The 16,709-nt window shown below is 43.8% G+C and overlaps 1 protein-coding gene and 1 long non-coding RNA gene across 2 annotated transcripts in view; one reads left to right on the forward strand and one right to left on the reverse strand.

The window, feature by feature from the left end:
• Positions 1 to 340: 340 nt before the first annotated feature.
• LOC115897480 lies at positions 341 to 15,971 on the forward strand. The gene is made up of 3 exons (XR_004057263.1): positions 341 to 1,703; positions 5,325 to 5,580; positions 15,665 to 15,971. It is a non-coding gene; the product is annotated as an uncharacterized LOC115897480 (long non-coding RNA).
• LEO1 (LEO1 homolog, Paf1/RNA polymerase II complex component) overlaps positions 5,939 to 16,709 on the reverse strand; it is a 39,328-nt gene continuing 28,557 nt past the window's right edge. The window contains exons 11-12 of the mRNA XM_010361395.2: positions 15,967 to 16,064; positions 5,939 to 6,175 (exon numbers count right to left, since the gene is read on the reverse strand). Coding sequence (XP_010359697.1) covers positions 6,071 to 6,175; positions 15,967 to 16,064 — 203 coding nt within the window. The 3' untranslated portion in view covers positions 5,939 to 6,070. The remainder of the gene's footprint in view (positions 6,176 to 15,966; positions 16,065 to 16,709) is intronic.

A 16,709-nucleotide genomic window follows, 5' to 3' on the forward strand; every position in this document is an offset into this window, starting at 1 on the left:
GCTGCTCAAGACCAGCCCAACACCGAATGTATCTGCACTGTGCAAGAATGTTCATAGAAGCCTATTTTGTCCACATTTACCCACATTTGTGTCAAATCTTTTTTTTTTTTTCTTGAGATAGAGTCTCACTCTGTTGCCCAGGCTGGAGTACAGTGGTACGATCTCGGCTCACTGCAAGCTCCGCCTCCTAGGTTCAAGCAATTCTGCCTCAGCCTCCAGAGCAGCTGGGATTACCAGCGTGCGCCACCACACCCAGCTAATTTTTGTATTTTTAGTAGAGACAGTATTTCACCATGTTGGCCAGGCTGGTCCTGAACTGCTGGCCTCAAGTAATCCACCTTCCTCGGCCTCCCAAAGTGCTGGGTTACAGATGTGAGCCACTACACCCAGCCTAATTTGTGTCAAATCTTGTGTCAAATCTTAAATCATTTGGCAAAGTACATATGAGCACATAGTATTTCATTCAATTGGAGTTTCTTGGATGTTTTCTTCAAGATATTTGCAGTTGCTGCCCCCTTCTTAAACTCTGGGTACTGGAATCTTTTTAATTCTCAATATGAGTAGAACTTTCTGAGCCATAAATTAAATGGGAACTTGACCTGCATGGCCACTGTGTATGGCCCAGAGCTGAGCAGACAGCCATAGTCATTTTATTATTTGCATATTGGGGACTGAACAAATGAGTAAATAAATTGAGGATATTTGAAACCAGGCTTTTTGCTTTTGGAGAAGGGGACAGAAGAGACAATTCAGCAAGAGTCTGTATTAAGGGAGCCTGAGCCACCTATACAAGAAACCTTCTCATGCCTTCTAGACCTCATTGAGCCCAGATGATAGATTGGTAAAAGACTGCCATACATATGCCCAATCTTACAGCTTCCTGGGACAGAAAATGCCCAGTTCATTCTGAGAAGCTCAGCCTGTGTGGTTACTTGATGTTCCATGATTAAGTGTTAAAAGGGACTGTCTAGGCCGGGTGTGGTGCCTCACGTCTGTAATCCCAGCACTTTGGGAGGCCGAGACGGGCAGATCATGAGGTCAGGAGATCAAGACTCCGTCTCAAAAAAAAACTGTCTACAGAAAAGGACGTGGATATGTTTCAAATCCCTAGAGACCTGTACTCAGTTCTCTTGCTGATTCTAACCACAGGGTTCAGACAGCAGTGATATTTGCCACAGACACACTAAGCATTATCAGATATGCTGGGTTATTAGGCCGAAGTGGAAGAGCAGTTTGCCCTATAACCTGGAATTACTGCAGAACAGTCTCTTATTCTGGTCCTCACTTAAAACAGGTAGCATCTCTGCCTTACTTGGCAAAAGGTCAAAGTAGCACAATGAAATAAAGTGTACGTTGGCTCCTAAATCCAGAAAGATCCACCAAGCATTATTTTGCACTGGTAGGTGGTTTAAGGTACAGCACCATATCCTTCATTTTGGAAGGGCTATCCAGACATGCTCCAGACCATTAGTCCCCCAGAAACTCCACTGAGGTGGCATGCCCCTAAATTTTGATGGGGATTATCTCCCACTCTCTGGTTTGCATGCTGAGGGCTGATTACTAAGGCATCTAAAGTACATTTATTTCCTACTCACCAGATCAGACACCATCAGCATAATGTCATCGCTGCAGTGGACCAGTGTGACATGTGGAACATCAAGATGGTCAGGATTTTTGCAGATTCCATATGGCAAAATATATAGGTAAGTCCATGTAGCTGTGAGGCAAGAGTGTTGCCTCAGACCAAAGGGTTTCATTGGTCTAGTAAGGGGTACCATTGGTCTAATGAGGGGTGCCATTGGTCTAAAAAGTAAAAGCAAACTGTTTCTGTTTGTCCTTACATATTAATATGAAGGACAAAAAAGCATCTGCCCAGACTGGTCTCAAACTCCTGACCTCAGGTGATCCACCCACCTTGGCCTTCCAAAGTGCTCAGATTATAGGTGTGAGCCACCACACCTGGCCCTGCCTACAGCTTTTGAAGGATACATGTCCTCCTCTGCTTAATAATATATTTCTCACAATCCTTGTGACCCAGCCTGGGTGACAGAGTGAGACTGTCTCAAAGAAATATATATGAAATAGCAGCTGCTAATATAGTCATTATTTGATTCAGTGTAAGATAACCAGTCATTTCCAAGATCAATCTGCCAATAGGCCATATAGGTGAGATAAATGAGGGATGTGGCCGGGTGCAGTGACTCATGCCTGTAATCCCAGCACTTTGGGAGGCCAAGGCAGGCAAATCACCTGAGGTCAGGAGTTCTAGAGCAGCTCGACCAACATGGTGAAACCCTATCTGTACTAAAAATATTAAAAAACTAGCCAGGCTTAGTGGTGTGTGTCTGTAATCCCAGCTATTCGGGAAGCTCAGCCAGGAGAATCACTTAAACCTGGGAGGCGGAGGTTGCAGTGGACTGAGATCGCACCACTTCACTCCAGCCTGGGCGAATACAGCAAGACTCTGTCTCAAAAACAAATAAATAAAGAGCGAGACTCTGTCTCATAAATAAATAATATAAATTAATGAATAAATAAATGGGGGATGTAAGAGGTATCATCACCTCTGCTTCTTTCAAGTGTTTGATGGTATCATTCATCTTTGCAATTCCCCCAAGCATGCAGTGTTGTTTTTGGTTTATTATCCTGGTGAGAAAAATAAGTTCCAGGGGCTTCCACTTGGTCCTTTCTACTTTTTAATGGTGTTTCATGGATCAGAAGACAATGTGGGCAATTTCTCAGTTGACAAAATATACCTATTCCAATCATATATTTAAGAACTGGGGAAACCACAAGGTGGGTCAGTAAATCTGGAGGGCATACTGTGAATTGAACTTGGGCTAAAACTCCATCTATCACCTGACCACTGTCAGTCTCCACTTGGTATTTAGTGTAGTATTTGAGGTTCTAGGAGTGAGCATCAACTGAGCCAGTATCTAGTAATCCTCCAACTCTGGGTATTTCCTTTCCCCAGTTTGTAGTCTACTCTAGTAAAGGAGATAATCTGACTCATCATGATACCAATGTACACCATGGGCTACTACCATCCCCCTTCTCATTGGTGGGGACCTCAGAACTGCACTCAAACCCAAACCAACCCCTAAACTCCATCTTTGAGGATTTGTTGCCTCGACCACCTAGTCAGGTTCTAGTCAGGGAACAAAACATACCAGTTGTCTGCACAGCTGTACAGACATAATTTAATATTTTAAAGTTGCAATTGGGTTTAAAGTTCTGGACTAGGTTACTGAAAGTATAAAAAGAGGAACTCTAAGGGTTCACAGAGGTAGCAGATGCAAAGAACAGCTTCCACCTGTGGAGCTGATAGGGAAAAGGGGGGACTATAAAAACTTAAAACACTTACATAAAGGGCCCCCTGGAGCTTAACTCATACCTGAGGAAAAGCTGCTGCCCAGCTGGTCCTGATGTCTCTCAGGGGGGGAAATGAAGCTGGCTCTGCAAGTGCTGGCAAAACTGCAAACTGGACTCCGCAGCTGCAGAAAGGCTCTGCCTCTGCTCAGGTGAAGAAGTGTTGGTGGATCCTCTCAGAAAATGCAGGTCAACAGGAAGCCCCCAGAAAGTTCCATAAGCAAACAGGAAGGAGCAATCCCTTCTTAGTTCTCCAGGCTTCCAGTCTTCCTTTGGCGCCCCCTAACAGGGGGCAGCTGGCAAAGCTCAACTCTGGTTTGTGGACTCCTGGCCCCAGCACCTCCGTGCCAGGTACAGAAGAGTAGGTTTGGAGAAGAGACAAGAGCTTAGCAACTGACACAGGTGTCTACTGGTAACATTTTTAAAACAAACACACAAAATTGTGTTGCCTTTAAGAGAGTGGAGTCAGAATGAAGGCTCTTAAAAACCAGGTAGAGGGGTTTCCATTTGATAAGCCAGGAAATAGCTGGCACTGAAGATTTCTGAGTTAGGAAAGTGACATGATGATGACTTAGGCCTCCCCTCTCTTGATGTCACTTTTCTTTCTCTATAACCAGGCTTCAGGGTAAGCCTCCCACAACTGCCACTCCCAGTTTGGACTAATAGCACCAGGAAGAAAGATGAGTAAAAGGAGAGGCTATCAGTAAGGACAAGATTAGTGTATGTAGAAGAGCTCCACAGAGAAGGCAAATATGTGTGTGGTGGATTTCAAACATACCTGCAGATTCTTTGCCATTCTTCCAATCAAGAGGAATCAAATTCCCCTCCCTTTGTATTTGTTGTTGTTGTTGGTTTTTTTTTTTTTTATTATACTTCAAGTTCTAGGGTACATGTGCATAACGTGCAGGTTTGTTACATATGTATACTTGTGCCATGTTGGTGTGCTGCACCCATCAACTCGTCAGCACCCATCAATTCGTCATTTATATCATGTATAACTCCCCAATGCAATCCCTCCCCCCTCCCCTCTCCCCATGATAGGCCCCGGTGTGTGATGTTCCCCTTCCCGAGTCCAAGTGATCTCATTGTTCAGTTCCCACCTATGAGTGAGAACATGCGGTGTTTGGTTTTCTGTTCTTGTGATAGTTTGCTAAGAATGATGGTTTCCAGCTGCATGCATGTCCCTACAAAGGACACAAACTCATCCTTTTTTATGGCTGCATAGTATTCCATGGTGTATATGTGCCACATTTTCTTAATCCAGTCTGTCACAGATGGACATTTGGGTTGATTCCAAGTCTTTGCTATTGTGAATAGTGCCGCAATAAACATACGTGTGCATGTGTCTTTGTAGTAGAATAATTTATAATCCTTTGGGTATATGTTTTTTAAGACAGAGTCTCACTCTGTCACCCAGGCTGGAGTGCACTGGCAGGATCTCGGCTCACTGCAACCTCTGCCTCCTGGGTTCAAACAATTCTCCTGCGTCAGCCTCCCAAGTAGCTAGGATTACAGCCATGTGCCACCATGCCCAGTTAATTTTGTATTTTTAGTAGAGAAGGGGTTTCACCGTGTTAGCCAGGATGGTCTCAATATCCTGACCTCAGGTGATGCCTACCTCGACATCCCAAAGTGCTAGGATTACCGGATAGCCACCGCGCCCAGCCCAGATCCCATCTTTATTTAAAATTTTGACATTTTGTTCATCATGGATTTTTTTGACATTAATTTTGAATACAATTTTTAAAATTACATTACAACAATTTTTGTCATGGTTATCATTGTGGATTGAATAGTGACCCACCCCCCACACCCCACTGAATCCATGTCTACCCACAACTTCAGTATGTGACCTTATTTGGAAATAGAGAATTTTGCACATGTAATTCGTTAAGATGATATCACACCAGATTAGAGTTGGCCCTAAATCCAATGAATGATGTCCTTATGAACAGAGGGAGATCTGGAGATACTGAGACCCGGAACAGAGACACAAGGAAGGTCATGTGAAGGCAGAGGCAGAGACTGAAGAATACTGTCAAAAGCCACAGATTGCCAGGAACTACCAGAAACTGAGAGGCAAGGAAGGATCCCTGCCAAGAATCTTCAGAGGCAGCATGGCCCTCCCACAGCTTGATTTTAGACTCCAAGTCTCCAGAATTGTGAGAGAATCTCAGCCTGGCCAGAAGCCTTCTTTGTGGGGAATGAGAGGTAAGGGGGTTGAGAGAGCAGCAGGAATTCACTGAAACCTAAGACTTTGTGTAAAGCATTAACAAAATCAGTTTGCTTTGGGAAAAGTAGATTCTTTTTTTTCTTCTTCTTTTTTTTTTTTTTTGAGATACAGTCTTGCTCTATCGCCAGGCTGGAGTGCCGTGGCACGATCTCGGCTAACTGCAACCTCTGCCTCCCAGGTTCAAGCAATTCCCACCTCAGCCTCCCGAGTAGCTGGGACTACAGGCGCATGCCACCATGTCCTTGTGATCCACCCGCCTTGGCCTTCCAAAGTGCTGGGATTACAGGCATGAGCCACCACACATGGCTGGAAAAGTAGATTTCTTGAACACAGAGATTTGCTTTTAAATTGTTTTATTACAATTAAAATTACACAAAAGCAAATCGATTTGTTTCAATCAAAATAACTCATGTTTACATATTTATAACTGTACAATAAAATATATAAAATGTTTTCATATTTCATACTTCAATCATCTTCTTCTTCTTCTTCATCACTGATCACGTACTTCTTATGCTTTTTATTTGCTTTATCATCATCTTCTGCTTTTCTCTTTCCAGAAGGTTCACCCTCCTAAACAGATACAATTTTTACAAATCTACAAGTCAATAAAGAACATTTTTAGGATGGTTTATCAAAAGTAGCTATGAGCTGAATGACCCTCTGACAACTCAAAGTAACTGTTCCTGCAGATTGTGAGGGAGATTGTGAAGTGTTTGCAACTGTGAGCTAATCTCTCACAGGGAAACCTTTGAACACAGAGCAGGATGTGCAGGAAACTGGAGACAGGATGTGCCACAGAAGGGGCGAGGCTCTCCCAAAAGTTCTGCCTGTCTAACCACTGGTCCTGTCGGGATATTTTTACCATGATCAGGTAATTTCTCAAACTTTTCTTCTCTGCCTCCTCAGCATTTCACTTCTTTTCATTATCTAAAATTCAGTATTTTAAAGACTGTTGATTTGGTTTTTTTTGGAACAGTTTGTTTCAATGCATTAAAAACATCAAAAAGGTTTTTAAGAAAATATTTAATGACATTAAAGGGCATCTATACACAAGTTTCCTCTGTTTAAAATCATTCTGTACAAATGTTCTAACAGAAACAAATAATTTAGGAAGTTATCTAAAAAACATTTTTTACAGATAGAATTTGAACATGTCAGTATCTAAGTATCAAATACTGATTAAAATAAACTGACACTAGGCCGGGCGAGGTGGCTCAAGCCTGTAATCCCAGCACTTTGGGAGGCCGAGACGGGTGGATCACAAGGTCAGGAGACCGAGACCATCCTGGCGAACACAGTGAAACCCCGTCTCTACTAAAAATACAAAAAACTAGCCGGGCGAGGTGGCGGGCGCCTGTAGTCCCAGCTACTTGGGAGGCTGAGGCAGGAGAATGGCGGGAACCCGGGAGGCGGAGCTTGCAGTGAGCTGAGATCCGGCCACTGCACTCCAGCCTGGGTGACAGAGCAAGACTCCACCTCAAAAAAAATAAAAATAAAAATAAACTGACACTAAATGGGATAGGCCGGGCACGATGGTTCATGCCTGTAATCCTAGCACTTTGGGAGGCCAAAGGGGGTGGATCACCTGAGGTCAGAAGTTTGAGACCAGCCTGGCCAACATGGCAAAACTCCATTTCTACTAAAAATACAAAAATTAGCCAGGTGTGGTGGCACGCGCCTGTAATCCCAGCTACTCAAGAGACTGAGGCAGGAAAATCGCTTAAACCCAGGAGATAAAGGCTGCAGTAAGCTGAGATCACGCCAATATACTCCAGCCTGGGCAACAGAGCAAGCAAGACTCTGTCTCAAAAATAAATAAAAATTAAAAATTAAATGGGATGAACAAATGGTTTGAAGGTTGAAGTTAGGGAAAGCCAGACATCTTGCTGCTGTGACCACAGGCTGCTAGATGTAGAATGCAACCTGGTATGCCCACTTTTTTCTGATGGTTCTCATGGCTGGCCCTCTGACAGACAAGATAGCATCTCACACTTGTTTTCTGCCTTGTTATCCCGAATACATTCCCACAGACCTGAAAGGCCATAGGAGAATTCAAAGGGGGGACGTTATGAATCCACAGTAAGGGATTTAGAGAAGTCCTCCTCCATTTACTTCCCAGCTGGCAGCAGGGAAATTACCTAAACAGCAACACTGAAAGATAGATCCTGCCCCCAAGAAGGAACAAGAGTCCCTCCTCTCTACTCTACAGGCTACAGCAAACCCAAATACTTCTCTCCCAGCCCCACAGGCAAACAGCACATTCAATCACACTACTTGTCTTTTAATTTTCAAAGGAAATCTTAAACATTTTACATGCAATCACTATTTTTTGGTAACCTTCCAAAAATGAGCCTTGGTGTGTTTGTCTTTTCAGCTCTAAAATCCTTTAATGAGATGAAATTTGAATCACTAAAAGAACCAGCATAGTAATTCTAAAAGACGGTCCAGCCTGTCCTAAAGGTCCCTGGACAGCAGCAGCCAGGAGATGGCCAGGTCTCTCCCAAATAAGTCTCACTGGCACCAGTCCTAATCCATCCTCTGGAGTGAGAAGCTGTGAAATTCTGCTTTAGAAAGCCTGCCAAGGACTGGCTGGGCGCGATGGCTCACGCCTGTAATCCCAGCACTTTGGGAGGCTGGAGACTGGCGGATCACGAGGTCAGGAGTTTGAAAGCAGCCTGACCAAGATGGTGAAACCCCATCTGTATGAAAAATACAAAAAATTAGCCAGATGTGGTGGCACATGCCTGTAGTCCCAGCTACTCAGGAGGCTGAGGCAGGAGAATCATTTGAACCTGGGAGGTGGAGGTTGCAGTGGGCAGAAATCATGCCACTGCTCTCCAGCCTGGGCAACAGAGCGAGACTCCGTCTCAAAAAAAAAAAAAAAAAACAGTCTGGGTGTGGTGGCTCATGCCTGTAATCCCAGCACTTTGGGAGGCCAATGCAGGCAGACTACGAGCTCAGGAGTTCAAGACCAGCCTGGCCAACATGGTGAAACCCCATCTCTACTAAAACTACAAAAAAATTAGCCGGGCATGGTAGCAGGCACCTGTAATCCCAGTTACTTGGGAGGCTGAGGCAGAGGAATTGCTTGAACCCGGGAAGCGGAGGTTGCAGTGAGCCAAGACCATGCCGCTGCACTCTAGCCTATGCGACAGATCAGGACTCCGTCTCAAAAAAAAAAAACAAAAAAAAGGCCTGCCAAGGTCTGACTTCTCTGGCAGCTACACATAAGCACAGAAAAACAAAACAAAGGGAATGGGCGCAGTGGCTCATGCCTGTAATCCCAGGGCTTTGGGAAGCCAAAGCGGGAGAATCACTTGAGGCCAGGAGTTTGAGTGAGACCAACCAGGGCAACATGGTAAGACATCTGTCTTCACCAAAAAAAATAATAATAATAATTGCTACCAAAAAAATGTTTAATAAATAATAAGGCCACGTGTGGTGGCTCGTGCCTATAATCCTAGCACTTTGAGAGGCTGAGGAAGGCAGATTACTTGAGGTCAGGAGTTAGAGACCAGCCTGGCCAACATGGTGAAACCCTGTCTCTACTAAAAAATACAAAAATTAGCTGGGCATGGATTTGGAGGCTGAGGCAGGAGAATTACTTGAACCCAGGAGGCACAGTTTGCAGTGAGCCGAGATCGCGGTGCTGCACTCCAGCCTGGGCAACAGAGCAAGACTCCTTCTCAAACAAGCAAACAAATAAATAAGCAAGCCAGCCAGTCAGCCATCACACAGAGCAAAGGTGTATAGTTTCTCAGACTCCCAGGACTTAGAAAGGTGACAGAATCCTTCAGGATGACTTCATTTCGTGAAATTACACATGTGGGATGCTGCCTTACTGAACATAACTGGAATGGATCCCAGTGTCATATATAAATGCAGTAAATGACAAAAATATGTTTATTAAGTCTAAAAGAAAGCTTGCTAATACAGTCATGAATGCAGGTCCCTGTAGGTACTGGAAACAGTCCACAGTTATGAAGATAAGGCAGGGTTGTCAAAGGGGAAATGGAGTCTCAAGAGGGAGAGCTGGAGAAAGAGACACAGAGAGAAGGCTGCCTGGCACCACATTCTAACTAATCCTTCACAGCAGGTACCTCTTTTGTCTAAGAAAGCCGAGGGTTGGCCTTGATACCTCTTCTTTCCACTGTCTCCATGTTTCTTTCAGTTTGGGTCTTTCCCTTTTCCCAGACTCCTGGAGAACAGAGTACCATGCCAGCGCCAGTTTCTCCCCCTACCTATTTATCTAGATCTTTGAAGTAATTGAGATTTTGTAAAGTTTTAACTACTTAAAAAAATGAGGGAGAATAAAAAGCTCTCCTTTACATTTTTCTTCTTTTTGGTAACTTAGACTCTGTTGGAAAAGGGAAAATAGTATTTCTTGTTCAGCTACTACATATTGTGTTACTTTCAAATCTGTTGTTTATTAGTACTGTAATGCAATATTTTTACAAGACGGGGAGCATAAACTCCATTGATCAGATGAGGAAATAGACTCAGAAATATGAGATGACTGGCCCAAGGCCATACAAGTGGGAAAGGGTAGCACCAGAATCGATGCAGTTCACTGTACTATAGACTGGCCCTTACCCCCATTTCAAGGCATGCTATGATGATAATGGTGTTCTCTGGGCTGTGGACCTGGGGTCTGAAAACTCCCCTTAATATCAGAGGCATACCCAGGCTCCTGATGTTTGGGTGGGCTTTAGTGTGCAAAGCACAGAGAGGGACTTAGAACAGGAATGCTCCCATTCCTTCTTCCATTGTAATGCATGACCAGGACTCACACTAGGGTAACATGAAGAGGCAGTGGCAGGGGTTGAGAGGTCCAGGCAGAAGTAAAATCTTTGTTGTCAGGGCAGGAAAGGGAAGAGTGCAGGAAGACCTGAAAGAGAGTATTTGGGTAAGGGAGGTAGAGGGTGGTTCCTGTAACAGCTAGGTGGCCATTCCCAAGAGGCATTTTTAAGTCAGGCAATATAGGTTTGCAACTGACCAGCCTAGAAGAAGGCTATCTGATGGATCACTAAAAACAAAACAAAACAAAAAAAAAACTCATTTCTGAGAATACTAGGAATAGACAGAAGTCCCATGACACTTCTCAATTTTCATTCACAGTTTCTATTTGCCAAGAAAAAAATAGCATCTGCTTAGATGAGGACTCACGTTTGCCAACAGTTCAGCACTATAAATGTATCATTAAGATGTTGCTTCATCTAATTTAAAACAAGTATGTTGCAGAACAATGAAACGAATTTTGGCCACGCGCAGTGGCTCACGCCTGTAATCCCAGCACTTTGGGAAGCCAAGGCAGGTGGATCGCCTGATGTCAGGAGTTTGAGACCAGCCTGACCAACATGGCAAAACCCCGTCTCTACTAAAAATACAAAAATTAGCTGGGCATGGTGGTGGGTGCCTATAAACCCAACTACTAGGAAGGCTGAGGCAGGAGAATTGCTTGAACCCAGAAGGTGAAGATTGCAGTGAGCCAAGATGGCACCACTGCAATCCAGCCTGGGCAACAGAATGAGACTTGGTCTCCAAAAAAAAAAAAAACCAACAAACAAATTTTGTCTGGTGCCGAGCACAGTGGCTCATGCCTGTAATCCCACCACTTCGGGTGGTCGAGGTCGGAGGATCCCTCGAGTTCAGAAGTTTGAGACCAGCTTGGGCAACAAAGTGAGACCCTCTGTGTATAAAAAATAGGCCAGGCGCGGTGGCTCACACCTGTAATCCCAGCACTTTGGGAGACCAAGGCAGGCAGATCACCAGGTCAGGAGGTCGAGACCAGCCTGGCCAACATAGTGAAACCCCATGTCTACTAAAAATACAAAAAAATTAGCCAGGTGTGGTGGTGGGCACCTGTAATCCCAGCTACTCAGGAGGTTGAGGCAGGAGAATCGCTTGAACCCAGGAGGCGGAGGTTGAAGTAAGCCAAGATCGTGCCACTGCACTCCAGCCTTGGCAACAGTGTGAAAATCTGTCTCAAAAATAAATACATTAATTAAATTAAATAAATTTAAAAAGAGGCCAGGCATGGTGGCTCGTGCCTTTAATCCCAGCACTTTGGGAGGCCAAGGCAGGTGAAACACAAGGTCAGGAGTTCGAGACCAGCCTGGCCAACACAGTGAAACCCTGTCTCTACTAAAAATACAAAAATTAGCCAGGCGTGGTGGCACACACCTGTAATCCCAGCTACTTGGGAGGCTGAGGCAAGAGAATCGCTTAAACCTGGGAGGTGGAGGTTGCAGTGAGCCGAGATCGCGCCACTGCAATCCTGCCTGGGCAACAGAGTGAGACCCTGTCTCAAAGGAAAAAAAAAAAGAAGAGAAAGGCATGATAACAATGTATTATCAAGAGATAATATCAATAAAGTGATAGAAATGATTTAAAAAAAAAAAGGATCAAATGGGAATTCTTACACTGAAAGGGTAACTGAAATGAAATGTGACCAGAGGGGCACAATAGTGGATTTGAACTAGGATCAGCAGACTTGATGATGGAACAAAGAGATTATGCAGTGTGAATAACAGAGAAACCAGAATGAAGAAAAATGAATAGAGCCCCAGAGAAATGCGAGACACCACTAAACACACCAACATACACCTAATAGGAACAGCAGGAGAGGAGGGAAAACAGCAGAAAAAATATTAAATGAAACAATGACTGAAAACTTCCCAGGTTGAAAAACATTAACCTACACATCCAAGAAGCTCAATTAATTGCAAGTAGAATAAATGCAAAGAGAACCACATGCAGATACATCACAGTAAAAATGCTGAAAGACAGAAAATTTTCTGAAAACAGCTAGAGAAAAATGACTGGTCACATACAAGGGAATCTCAAGACGATAAAGAGCTGGCTTCTCATCAGAACAATGGAGGGCAGAAGGCAGAGGATGGCATATTCAAAGTGCCAAAAGAAATCACCATTAGGAAGCTCATTTTTCAATAATAATAATGGAAGCCAAAAATCTCCTGAAAGAAAATTGCTCTAAAATTGCATAACCACTGAAAATGTTTCAAGAGGGTAAAATATATTTCAGATAAAGATACCAACGAAGAAAATAGGAATTTCAGCTACATAGCTTTACAAAGGTACCAGTTAGGGTAAAGGATAGAAATAAGAATTTTTAAAAAATTAGTTATAATTTTTAATTGCTAATAATCATGCTGTCTGGTACATTACTGATTTACTCCTGAATGATACTTAAGGGAAGTCCTTATCTTAGAGAGTTTAGGCATACTTGTCAGAGAACAAACTGAAATGGTCAACAATCTGTTTCCATGTGCCTTTTAAAAATTCCAATTTCTGGCCGGGCGCGGTGGCTCAAGCCTGTAATCCCAGCACTTTGGGAGGCCGAGACGGGCGGATCACGAGGTCAGGAGATCGAGACCATCCTGACTAACACAGTGAAACCCCGTCTCTACTAAAAATACAAAAAAAAACTAGCCGGGCGAGGTGGCGGGCGCCTGTAGTCCCAGCTACTCGGGAGGCTGAGGCGGGAGAATGGCGCAAACCCGGGAGGCAGAGCTTGCAGTGAGCTGAGATCCGGCCACTGCACTCCAGTCCGGGCGACAGAGCGAGACTTCGCCTCAAAAAAAAAAAAAAAAAAAAAAAAAAAAAAAAAAAAAAAAAAAAATTCCAATTTCATCACACTTTGAAATAGTAATATCTTCATAATATAAATATGTATTTATATACTTTTATATATACTATGTGTAATAAAACTTTATATTAATTTATACACATCATATGATATAAAATTTTAATTTTACAGCAATGCTTAGAGAAAAATGAGGTTCAGAAAAACCAGATATTTAAGATAAAAGATTTCAGTGGTAGAAGCAGGATTCAAACCTAGGTAGTCTTTTAAGACTCCAAAGCCTCTACTCTCTTAGCTCTGCTATGCTACCTTGATCTACAGATACCCGGGAAACAGGTAAGGCCATTATTTCACAGGCACAATCAACATACTCTCAACAAAGCAGTCAGTGATCCTACTAGGAGTTAAATCATATCTTCTCTCCTCTGCTGAAAACCTCCAACGAAAACATCTCAGAATAAAAAACCAAAAAAAAAAAATCAGTCTGTCGCGGTGGCTTATGCCCATAATCCCAGCACTTTGGGAAGCTGAGGCAAGCACATTGCTTGAATCTAGGAATTCGGGACCAGCCTGGGCAATATGCTGAAACCCTGTGTCTCTACAAAAAATACAAAAACAAAAAAAAGGCTTTACAAATGGTGTGAGGCCTTAGGTGATCTGGCCCCATCATATTTCTGCCCTCTCCCTCACAAGGCTCCAGCTTCAGCCTCTGTGCTTTCTTCACACATGCCAGGCAGGTTCCCATCTCAGGGCCTCTGCACTTCCTAATTCTGCATGCAACACTCCAGAGAGCTGAACAGCTCACTGTCACTACCTTCAGATGTTTACTCAAAGATCACCATTCCAGTGAGAGTTTCCCTGAACAGTATTTCTAAAAGTACAACATCCCAACTCCCAAGACCCCCCAGAACATTCTCTATATCCCTTTCCTGCATAATTTGTCTCCTTATCACTTTTCACCAACTGCTCTACCATATATAGTATTTTACTTTATAGTATTCACTTTATATAGTATTTCACTGGTGTAATAAAGACTTTAAATTTCTCAGTATCTCCACATCACCCAGTGGGGTGTTAAATACTCACTGGGGTATTAAGAAAAAGAAAAAGAGGCTGGGCGTGGTAGCTCACGCCTGCAATCCCAACACCCTGGGAGGCCGAGGCGGGCAGATCACGAGATCAGGAGATCGAGACCATCCTGTCTAACACGGTGAAACCCCATCTCTACTAAAAATATAAAAAATTAGCCAGGCGTGGTGGCGGGCGCCTGTAGTCCCAGCTACTCGGGAGGCTGAGGCAGAATGGCGTGAACCTGGGAGGCAGAGCTTGCAGTGAGCCGAGGTCACGCCACTGCACTCCAGCCTGGGCGACAGAGCGAGACTGTCTTAAAAAGAAAGAAAAAGAAAAATTCTCAGGGCCTATTCTCTTATAATATGAAAAGAATACTGTTTAAAATAATTTATTATGTCAATAATAAATGAAAACTTATTTCAATTTATTACTCAACATAATTTCAAATACTTTCTTTTTTTTTTTTTTTTTTGAGATGGAGTTTCACTCCTGTTGCCCAGGCTGGAGTGCAATGGCACGATCTCAGCTCACTGCAACCTCTGTCTCCCGGGTTCAGGAGATTCTCCTGCCTCAGTCTCCTGAGGCTGTGAGTAGCTGGGATTACAGGCATGTGCCACCATGTCCTGCTAATTTGTATTTTTAGTGGAGACAAGGTTTCTCCATGTTGGTCAGGCTAGTCTCGAACTCCCAACCTCAGGTGATCCGCCTGCCTCGGCCTCCCAAAGTGCTGGGATTACAGCCGTGAACCACCGTGCCTGGCCAAATACTATTTCATCTAAATAAAAAGAAAATATGTTTTCCCAACATAAGAATGAATTCTTTTTTTTTTTTTTTGAGACAGGGTCTCATTCTGTTGCCCAAGCTGGAGTGCAATGGTGCAGTCATGTCTCACTGCAGCCTCAACAATCCTCCCACCCCAACAACCCTCCCACCTCAACAGTCCTCCCACCCCAACAGTCCTCCCACCCCAACAATCCTCCCGCCCCAACAGCCCTCGCACCCCAACAGTCCTCCCACCCCAACAGTCCTCCCACCCCAACAATCCTCCCACCTCAAGACTCTGGTAGCTGAGACTACAGGCACACACCACTACCCCCAGCTAATTTTTGTACTTTTTTGGAGAGATGGGGTCTCCCTATGTTGCCCAGTCTAGTCTCAAACTCCTAAGCTCAAGCTATCTGCCTGCCTAGGCCTCCCAAAATACTGGGATTACAGGCATAAGCCACCACCTCTAAACAAGAATGAATTATTTTCCTAATAAAAAAAAATACTGAGAATTTTTACAAAAAGGACATACACCCTCTGGTCTACCACACTGAATGATCCATCACTTTCTCTTGGATGAGCCTTGGTATGTCAGGGACCTGCACCTTTTCTTCCAGGCCTTTCCATCTATCCAGAGTGACCTACCAGAGATAGGACAGTTTGCCCAGCAAGTTTCTGATCACTCTTCAACACCCAGCAAGAAGTCTCATCCTCCATGCAGCCTTCTAAGACCTCTCTAAATACTGGTATCAGACCCTCCTCTGGAGCACTCTGTCTTGTTACTGCATTTATCTCGCTGGATTTCAGTGAAGTGTGTAGACAACTAATTTGTGCCTGCCTGATCTGTAAGCTCTTCATTCAAAGCAGTTGGCTCCTGAGTACAGGATAAACCCCTAGAATTGAATAAATTTGGTCTTACCTCATCACTGGTAAGTTTCTTTGCTTTGAGTAATCTTTGAGCCTTATCTTCTTCTGATCCCTCATCACTGTCTGATGAATAGATTCTGGCTCGTTCCTCTGAAAGCAAAAGTATAGATTGTGAGTGACCTTTCTTTTTTTTTTTTCCTGAGACAGCGTCTTGCTTTGAGGCCCAGGCTGGAAAGAAGTGGCACAATCATGGCTCAATGCAGCCTTGACCTCCTGGGCTCAGGTGATCCTTCTGCCTCAGCCTCCCAAGTAGGTGGGACCACAGGTGTGCACTACCTACCCATGCCCAGCTAATATTTTTTTCCTTTTAGTGGAGATGAGGTCTTGCCATGTTGTACAGACTGGTCTTGAACTCTTAGAATCAAGCAATCCTCCTTCTTCAGCCTCCTAAAGTGCTGGGAATTATAGGCATGAGCCACTGTGCCCAGCTGTGTGTGTGACTTTCAAAGACAGTGACCTATTCATTCTTAAATGTTTTCTTCTCATAAATATCTTTAGTTCCCTCTGTATATTTCCTCCCAGGGGAACCAAATAATTTTAAAGTTTTTGATTTAAAGATAAATATAAATTTTAGATATGTTGAAATGAAGCAGACTTACCCTCTCAAAATACAAAAACCTGACCACTTTTAAAGATCAAAAAGGCTTGTGTGCAAGGTGTCTAAAGAGGCAGATACCCGGCCGGGCGCGGTGGCTCAAGCCTGTAATCCCAGCACTTTGGGAGGCCGAGACGGGC

The sequence above is a fragment of the Rhinopithecus roxellana genome, chromosome 5 (genome assembly GCF_007565055.1).
Source record: "Rhinopithecus roxellana isolate Shanxi Qingling chromosome 5, ASM756505v1, whole genome shotgun sequence".
Taxonomy (NCBI): domain Eukaryota; kingdom Metazoa; phylum Chordata; class Mammalia; order Primates; family Cercopithecidae; genus Rhinopithecus; species Rhinopithecus roxellana.